We start from the raw sequence: 9,824 nt of genomic DNA, 5'->3' as shown, positions 1-9,824 counted from the left end.
TCCGCTATGGTCTTCAAAGATGAGGGCGATGTCATCTGCTTACTCCAAATCCACAAGGATCTCACCAGCAACAATTTGAACGCCAGGGTTTTGAAAACCGTCCAGTGTTCGCCTTCGCTTCTCTGAAATCTCCATTCGATCGGTCTTATTGTATTCACCTCCATTTGCTTGTGGACTTTCCCCAATGTATTCGTCTTTTTAAGACATTGTGCCACTGTCCGTCTAGGAAAGGTGGGCTAGACTGGGAAAAATGCAACTTCCAGATCGATGAACTGTTGCAGATTTCTCTCCATGCGTTACTATAGGTTAGAAATGGTTGAGTGCGTAGAAAGAATTCGTTTGCGTCTACAATGCTTGTGTGATATCTCTATTTTAGATATTCGGTCATCTAAGTGCTCGGAAGTGACAAACGCATGGCCATTGTTGAATTTTCATACAAGGTTAGTAGCAGTCACACAGTGCAGTGCATCAGTGAAGTGGATTTGAGTTTTCAATTATCCGTTGCATTTTGTCCTCGTGATATACCTCCCAATTTTTCACTATCGGTTGTAAATTATCCGTTGCATTTTGTCCTCGTGATATACCTCCCAATTTTTCACTAGAAATTCGGTTGTAATATGCCCGCTTTTTTTGAGGAAACTGTTCTGGGCACGTGTTCATTAGTTCCGGGGCTATTTAACACCATTCATTTTTTCGTACCAGTGTGACCTTGAATTCAGTTTCTCATTGGCCGTTTGAAGTAATGTACCAAGTAAATGACAGAAACGATGTGCTTATCAAGATTGACCCGATAGAGGGTATTCGGCTTGAGATGAATTAACCCTTTCTTTTGTTTCTGTTCAAGGCCTTATTGATTAGGATAACAAAGGGGTTATGTGTCCCAAATAACTAAAAGCGCGACCCGACAAGTGATCGACTGAGAAAAACTCAACCTTTGGATAATGACAACCGCAAACGCAGTGCACTCTATTGGTCGAAATAAATCAAATATTACTTGCAGAACGAAAGAGGAGCATGGTCAGGCTTTATCGCAAATGAATTCTGAAAGAGTAACTGGGGCAAATGGTGAGCAACTCGGCAGTTGAGAGCTTTGGCAGCCACGGATTAAGGCGACGTTTTATCCAGCCGAATATTTGAGTTTTAAAAAGGATCAGTACATTCATACTTTGTGTAGCCTCGAGGCAATTAACCGGGCCAGCTATAGAGAGTGCTGGAAACATAATAATACTGTCTACATGTCATAGTACTGAAAAGGTCGACAAATAAACTCATTTGTTTTTCATAGGAGAGTCATCTGGAACCCAGGTAAATCTCTCGGTTGTGATGTTCAGTCAATTATCCCGCTAAAGGCCGCCCCATGTTTCAGTTAATACGATATTCGCGTATAGACGCACCACACTACTCATAAAGTTGCTCAAGAGTTTTAAACAGCCTTATGAGCAGTTATTATTACCGATCTTCGTAAAATTTAATTTTGGTTTGGTCATAACTTGTCGCCATCCTTATCGCCATCCCTAGGAGCGGCATGTTACATCTATACTAAAGCAGTTATTATTACCAATCTTCGTAAAATATTATTTTGGTTTGGTCGGTACTATAACTTGTCAGTACAAGTTCACCATCCTTATCGTCATCATCAAATTTATCATCATCGCCCCTTTCCGTTCTGTGCTGCCCGAAACATGTGGCAAAAATTTACCGCAATTATTTTCAAAGTCCCAAAACTCCCCCTCGCCTGCTCTGTGAACTTCATGAATCATCTGGACGGGGAGTTAAGTTTGAAATCTGTTTTTCAGCCCGGCAACAGACGATCAGCAGCCTGATCAACTTTGGCTAACTCATGAATCAAGCTGAGCTCATCTCAACTGGTTTATTGGTTATTGCCGTCCCGAAGAGCGCCTCGCCTTTCTCCGGAGGTTGAGCCTATTTTACAATCAAATTCAGATAGACTGCATGTCTTTGTTAATAGTCAACCAACTACATAGTGAAGATTTCCCGCAGCCCTCCCAAAGGCTTAATGGTACAATAATACCTGTGAATCAGTCATATAGAGGCTGTGCGAGGTGAAAATTTTACAGTAATAATAATCTTCCCTTACTTCACATGTCTGAGGGATCCGGGGGGGGGGGGGTTATTGCGGAATCACCTATCGCAAGGAAGTGGTTAGACCGCGGTTAGCCACGTGTGTGATCCGCTTCAATCTATTCTGTAATATACGCGAATTTATATTAATCGGAAAGTGAACTTTATTGAGATGGGGTCTAGTTAGTGTTTGGGATATTACTGTGCGTTATTCAAATTACTTCTCTTCATTAGTGAATTTATATTAATCGGAAAGTGAACTTTATTGAGGTGGGGTCTAGTTAGTTTTTGGGATATTACTGTACGTTATTCAAATTACTTCTCGTCATTATTGCTTTGTTCGTTGCAGGAATCCACCGAAATCTCAAGCGGTCGTCACTCCTAGCAAGTTAACTGACCCACTTGAAAATTCGATCCAAAGCCTTCCCGGTAAGTTCGTGACTTAAAACGCCGTTCTGATGGTTGCTTTCCCAGTGGCTTATGCATTCATTGAAGCAGTCGTTTCATTTCGGTCGAGACTAGAATAAAACTCATCTCCGAGATACTGTAGTCGGGATATCGCAGTGTATTTTCATAAGGTGTCGTCGGCGTGTTTTCAGCAACCTTGTGAATGGTTTCCTCTAGGAAAGTATACTGCGATATCTGGAATATCGTGCCAACTGAATCATGAGGCGGAACATTCAGTTGTAGAATATAATAAACGAGAGATTCAGTTGAGTCTCTCGTTAAAATCAAATTGATTTGCAAATGAGTGTATTTCTCGAAAGCAGTACGATTTGGGTTCAAGTAGAACATAAAGTTGACGGAAACTCGGGGACTGCGCCTACCTGATGAGCCCGAATTGGAAGGGCGAAAGCAGTCGTGGGCTGTCGAAGAGCTTTCGGCAACCTTGTGAGTAATCTCCTTTACGAAATTTATCTTCATTTATCTTTTCAGGGCAGCAATTTATTAGTTCTTTCGGCCTGCGTTTTGTCAAGAACTAGAATACTTTCATTCATTTTATTTCTCTATTTGATTTGTAAACCCCAGCTTTTTCCAAGGGTGGGGTTTCCAAAACGTGAAAGTCTAACGCTCGAGAAACTTCTTACATCAAAGTTTCCGGTGGAGTACGACAAATTCTAGTTGGCCAAATCCCAGATGGCTTAACTTCATGTTTAAACGTACAGAGAGAAGTCTAAGTGGTGAGATAGATCATCTCCTAGATAGAATTACAGAATTCACCTCAACAAGAGGATAATTCCGAGGGGAAGAACGTGTGGACTAGTCCGAGGGCAGTTTTTTCATTGGTAAAATATACGATGACGGGAAAGCTTACTGGGAAACCTCGGGAGAAGTGGCCCGGGTTCCAATGACCTTCTCATGAAAAATCCTCAAAATAGCGCGTCTGAAAACACTTTTGAATCCCTAGAATGGTATTTCGTCCATGGAAATATTTGCACGTAAATCCTGACTCTTCCTAAGCCCTTAGTTGACCACTTGCAACGGGTAATTTTTTGACTCCAACGGGCTGCTTGGCAGTGATGTCGGATATTCTTACACTGTTGTTTCATACCGCTATCTTTATATATATGCATATATATGGTAAGTATCCGATAAAACACGTAATAAGAATATTCATGCTCAAAACCTACCTGACTGAAATGCTACAAGTGCAGCCAATACACGGATGCTTGATATATAAAAGTAGAGCAGGGAGTGGTGGAGAGTGACGGAAGGTTATTTGCCTTGTGGTTGAAACCAGTGGTACACAACACAAGTGAAGCTTTTATCTGAGACGTCATCATTCTGTAAGCCAGTCGATAATTGATCACTTGATGTGAATCCCGTGATTGAAGGGTGAGCGGGGCTGTATCCTGTTTAGGCTCGAGCTACTTAATTGGCCTCTAGGATTTTCAGCACAGACTGACTAAATCTACAGAATGGAATCTCGATTAAAAATCACCAAATCCGCCCATACTGACCTCAGAAGTTTCCTTCTCATCCTCCACCTGTGTGCAGATAATTTAGTCAATAACATGTGAGTTGTGTTCACTATTCCTTCACAGTCCATCATGCTTCTCTACTCAGCTTACCAGTTCACCTGTCCGAGAAGATATCAGCCCTTACAACAATAGCAGGGCATACTATGTATACTACGAAACTCTTGCCACATATAGAGGAGACTATTGATAACAAAGATGGTGTAGATACTCTCTGGTTTGCTACCGGAGCTGGGCGATTTGCCTGCACATGTTTCGTCAACAATCGAAGTGCTATCATCAGTGCGTTGTTTCGGTGCGCAGCGCGATTGGCTGCGGTTAAATTAGTTAGTTTTTTAGTTGGGCGGCTCTACTGATTACCTTGTGTCCTGATCGATCGATGGCCACGTAACCTTGGAGCTTGGCCTTTCCTGTTCACCTGCCGTAGCACGTGACGTTTGTTGATCCGACCACAAGAAGTTCCTTGTTTCTTGGTTTGTGAATCCAATAGCCATCTCTTCTTGAGTATTCCCGTTGAGATGCTCAAGCACACTCGATACACGACAACAAACATTTATTTGTTCAGAACTGAAAAGGAACCACAGACGTGAAAGAGAAGGTATATATAAGACTCCTACTAAACAAAAAAGCTGGTACACATTTTGCTTGTCCAACACAAGCAATGGTTTTCAAACAGAATCGAGTCCAGTTGAAGGGCAAATGTGTGGTGTTCTTCAGAAATGAAATGGAATTCTAAAGCTGAAATCTCGATGGCTGCTTGGTTGCTACAGCAAACATTTTGGCTTCTTTCTTGAACGCAACGGTGTTCTCATTTCGAAGCGTCCAACTCTCAAGGCCAACTCGGTACAACCAGTAGTTTGCTTCTGTTTGATTATTGCCTGACTTCGACCTGGATAAGCAAGGTGATTAGGTTGGTAACTACTTCATTGGGCAAACAGAGCGTATTACTCGAATATCGTAGCTACTGAAACATGAGGCGGCCTGGTGCAGCACATTCAGTTGCCTGAGAACATCACAAACGAAAGATTCAGCTGGGTTCCAGGTGAGTCTCTGGGAAAAAAATTAGTTCGCAGATGAGTGTATATTCGCTAATTTCGTTCAATTTGGTTTCAAGTAGAACATAAGATTGACGGAAACTCGGGGACTGTGTCTACCTGATGAGCCCCAAAAAGGGCGAAACCGGTCGTGGGCTGTCGATGGATTTTCAGCTACCTTGTGAGTAGTACGTTACAAAGATAGAGCGTATTACTATTCGACCATTTGATCGGTCTGTCATTCGCATCCTAACTAAGAGCTCTCGAGACTAAGCTGTGAACTGTTGGGCTGTCGATGGATTTTCAGCAACCTTGTGAGTAGTACGTTACAAAGATAGAGCGTATTACTATTCGACCATTTGATCGGTCTGTCATTCGCCTCCTAACTAAGAGCTCTCGAGACTAAGCTGTGAACTGTGACGTAAGTACGAACTTCTCAGACTACACTCTTCCTATTGCAACTATCTGCCAAGATCAAGCTAGAACAACAGAGTTTCAATCCCTCGCCCCCCCGGTGACTTCAAAATCCAACACATCTCACGGAACATTTTCTGGTCGGAAACCGCATCGGCATAGTTCTTATTGGGGTAAATGCCCTTCAGTACGATCAATCGCTCATTCGTTTCGACCCCTGCATCCCTTCCTATTTTGTACTCCATTTCCTTCGTACCTGCCCGTGGAGTTGTGATGAGAACCTGTCTCAGCCAGTATGGCGGTATTCACCAAGACAGTAAACGTTGAGACAAAAGTTTGGATAGTCGGTCGGTCGCTGCCGCTATTTTGATGGACCTCGATCTTAAAAAGGTTTCCAGTAGGAGATCTAATTTCCGAGTAGCGTGATGTTACATCATGGCGAGAATGTCTTTAAATATTGTGAAGCTCTCCTTAATTTGGGTCTATTATTCTCGTTGGGCAAGCTCTGGTTCTAGTCCTCGGACCTGAGAAAAAGATACTGCCATTCTAGACAAAGGCGTTCACATAACTGCTCAAACCCAGAGAATTCAGGTTTGAGTAACCAAACCTGTTGAGGTCCGCACTGGTGACTTAAAGTTCAACCGGTTGGCTTCAATGACCACGGAAATGTAGTCAGGGAAATAAGACAATCCTGAAACCAGAATATGGGTCGGTGAAGGCAGTCGATCGGCACTTGTTCAAGAAGCTAAGCCTGAACAACAGATGTGAAAAATCGCTACAGTTAGTGAAATGGGCGCATAAACGCTCTCTTTCCATTTGATCTGTTACGAAAGTGCCCGACATAGTCAGCGCGAACCGGATGAGCACCTTCCAGTTGCTTGGCACCACGGTTCGGTTCTCAAATCAGTCAACATTACCATAGCTTTTACAGATGCTTTGCATTTGTACGATGTGAAAAGCAAAAGTTCAATGGATACCATCGCCTGGATTTGCTTCCCTTTTGGAAGTTTGTGCCCAATGGAAACCGTCTAAAAATTTCTCATCCAAAATGCTGACAAAACNACCGTCTAAAAATTTCTCATCCAAAATGTTGACAAAACACTCTTTCCCACCGATTTCTCAACACACCAGTGACTGAATTTCTTCTACGGCTACGTGGGCTGTGGCTCAGTGACACGATGTTGTAAGTATGTGGAAGATCTTAGTTAAAGTGTGGTGCGAGTGATTAATTGCTGATTTGTAGAAAGGCTGGCTCTTAACATGCTGTCTGAATTCACATCTCATTGACTTTGTCTGAAACCGAGATCCCTGATGGGTCCACTCCATTGATCGCTCAGGCTCACCTGAATTGTAGTAGCGGGTTTTGATGTGTACCGTAAATCAGTGCTCAGAAATCTGTAAACAAGTTACCCCTTATACCCATGCTTCTTGAAGTTGTGCCCCAAAATCCACTGTGTGGGGGGCGCGCATAGCAATCATTTTTGACTACCTATCCCAAATCAGTAGCTAAAACGAATCGCTGAAAAACCACGCTGGATAAACACGAATTGAGGTAGTGCAACTTCCCCTACAATATCTATCCATGTATTCTAAACGATGGTCGTTAAGTGGAGGTAATCGGCTAGAAAGTGTAATCAAGTATCACCACGAAGCAAATTACTCAGGTCAGATCGTGTTTTTAATTGACCGAGGATATGCTTCTCTCTGCTACCTAAATGTGTCATCTGTGTAGGATGGCAAGGCCGCTGACTAGAACACTTGGATCATCAGTTTTAAGAGAAGTTTTTGCGGAGAATGGCCGTCACGAACGTTCTACCTTTGAAGCTATCTCGATTCGGATTTATCCGTCAACAAAGGTCAAAACGCTGGGCTCCATGGGTTTTTGAGCTGAACTGAGTGACGTGATATTCGAAAGACCTTGGGGAAAACGTAGACCCTAGGAAATAAGATCAATAGGTGAATGTGGAGAAACCTGTTGAAGAACATCAACCGTTCTAAGTATGCTGGTATAACAGTGGACATCGGCACTTGCAACAGTTTATCATCTGGGCGTAAACTGTCAATACCCTTAGGTTTCCAGGCCCCTTCAGTTTCAGCATACTACCTCTCCTAATCCTGTAAGGAACCATACGGATGTTGCCGAAAGCCTTTCAGTGAGCACTCCGCTGAGTTGGTAATGTAATTTGTCGAAATTCATTCAATCATATCACTATGATGTGGCCAGCTTTAGGACTACGGCATCCGGAATTTATTCATTAGAAAACTTTGCTTCGGATCCAGGCTTTACCCCTTGCAGATAGACCGATGAGTACACCGTTGACCCAAAAAGCCTATCTTACTAGACTACGTATGTCCTTGAGTTGTTTAAGTCCACACTGTCGGGTCTACACTTTGGGCAGTGCGCTCGTTCCGAAAACAACTGAATGGAAAAAACAATGACTATGGGATTAAAATACAAGCACTTTTAACCGTTGTCCAGACCATTTAGAATACCGCTATCGTGATATTTATGCAAATTTGGACCCCTCTTTATTATTCTTCTGTGGTTCCCGCCTTACATGACGATACTTACACTTGTTTGTAGATGCTAACTCATCGTCCACCGAAAGCCATCTGGAGGACGTGGCTCCGTTTCGAAAGCCGGATCATCAAACATGTTTAAAGCCCAATGGACAACCCAACGGAGGGCTATTCTTTTCAATATCGCCAGGTACGTAGCACCTCTTTTTCAGAGTTGCCAAGCTTCAGCTCTAGGTGCCAGAATCCAAATTCTATGTGGCTGTTTTACTCCGAAAGTCATCCCTGAACGATTGTGGGTAGAAGTCTCTCTTGAAAAAATCTTTCCTTCTGAGGAGATGACTCAGTAGTTAGAGCGCGAATTTACTAACTATAAGGTCCATGGTTCGAACCCGACCTCTGTATCTCGACTTCTCCTGTCTAAGCTTGGGTAACCTGGCAGTATCCCATCACCCATGCCTCCTTCGGATGGCATGGCAGGTAGGCATTGAAAAGATGTTACGGCTAACCGATTATCTTTCATCATTCTGATGTCGTACTTTTCTTCGCACTGGAAAATAAAGTAGTAAGCACACAGTCAAACTGAAGAGGCATTTGTCTCATAACGGACGATTCACTATCTGACATGGAGAAACATGTGTTTTGACCCCATGATGAGTGTTGTTTCTCTTGGGCTTACTCACTAGGTGGTGTTACAGTATCCGACGTCCTTTACCTAGCTGGCCTCATCTTCATTTGCAAAGGCTGGCCTGGATAGCCACTGACTCAAAAAGTGTCATGAAGCACCACTAGGTTTCCTAGAACCTGGAACATGAAACGGTGCTTTATCACTAAACGTTATGTGTTACTAATGCCAGGTAAAACAAATGTAACAGTAGAGTTTATGTAGAGATGTTTATGAAGGAAACAATGGTTGCGTAGATGAGAATGTTACGCGTGGTTCTAGTAGCTGGCAGGATGAGTTCTGGTGTAAATCATTTTAGCAAGAATAAACAAGTTCAAATAATTGGAATGTGTTCGAGAGACAGTTTTTTCGAAGCATTCTCAAAAGTACAGATAGCATCTCCTCCAAATGACCTTGTAAACGCTTCATTTCCAATTATGACCTTGATGTTTTGTCTGCATCACCACAATGTCAGACTATTCTTCATTCCATAGCACACACTGCCATCCAACGACCGTCATCATTTCCGAGGTGGTAAGAGAACGGAAGTAGCGAGATTTGAATTGGAATCACAAAGAAGTGTTCCCGAAACATCTAGAAACTCACAGAATTCTGGCAGGTAGCAGATCCTGGTGAATTTAGAAATTAACTATGAGCGCAAGGAGTAGCTAGCCAGAGGGACTGTGAAACTAACTCAAACTACGCTCCTCTCCATAGCAGTTAGACAAGCATTTTAGTGATCATATTACTTCTCGGAAATCCTACAGGAGTAAAGTACGGTTACTGGGGAAAACCACGTGGATCAAGAACTTCACTGGTGGGATTTAGTGAGGAAGACTATGCTCCCAGTCCAGAATGAGACTTTTGAAATGTCAAGTAACGTGCTTGTTCAACCCGCTTGCTAGTTCTAAATGAACGCCTGAACCGTAAAGTTGATATCATACTTTCACCGGTAGGATAAATTAGGCATAGATAGTCAATGACCTATGGAACTGAAAGTAAAAGACTATGCTAACGTCTATTACAGTTGCACGTTATGTGTTACTAATGCCGGGTAAAACAAATGTGACAGTAGAGTTTATGTAGAGATGTGTATGAAGAAAACAAAGAAAGTGCAGCAGTTATGTTTACGTC

General features: G+C 42.7%; 1 protein-coding gene across 1 annotated transcript in view; it reads left to right on the top strand.

Moving 5' to 3' along the window:
* Positions 1-8,504, top strand: part of T265_13574 (hypothetical protein) — a gene marked incomplete at both ends in the record, with an annotated part of 13,020 nt that extends 4,516 nt beyond the window's left edge. Inside the window, 2 exons of the mRNA XM_009169533.1 lie at positions 2,432-2,511; positions 8,452-8,504. Of these exons, the coding sequence (XP_009167797.1) occupies positions 2,432-2,511; positions 8,452-8,504 (133 nt within the window). The remainder of the gene's footprint in view (positions 1-2,431; positions 2,512-8,451) is intronic.
* Between the last annotated feature and the right edge of the window lie 1,320 nt (positions 8,505-9,824).

This window comes from Opisthorchis viverrini (genome assembly GCF_000715545.1).
Source record: "Opisthorchis viverrini unplaced genomic scaffold opera_v5_81, whole genome shotgun sequence".
Lineage (NCBI taxonomy): Eukaryota > Metazoa > Platyhelminthes > Trematoda > Opisthorchiida > Opisthorchiidae > Opisthorchis > Opisthorchis viverrini.
The sequence above is the reverse complement of the archived record's forward strand: the minus strand, read 5'-3'. Positions and strand labels throughout refer to the sequence as shown.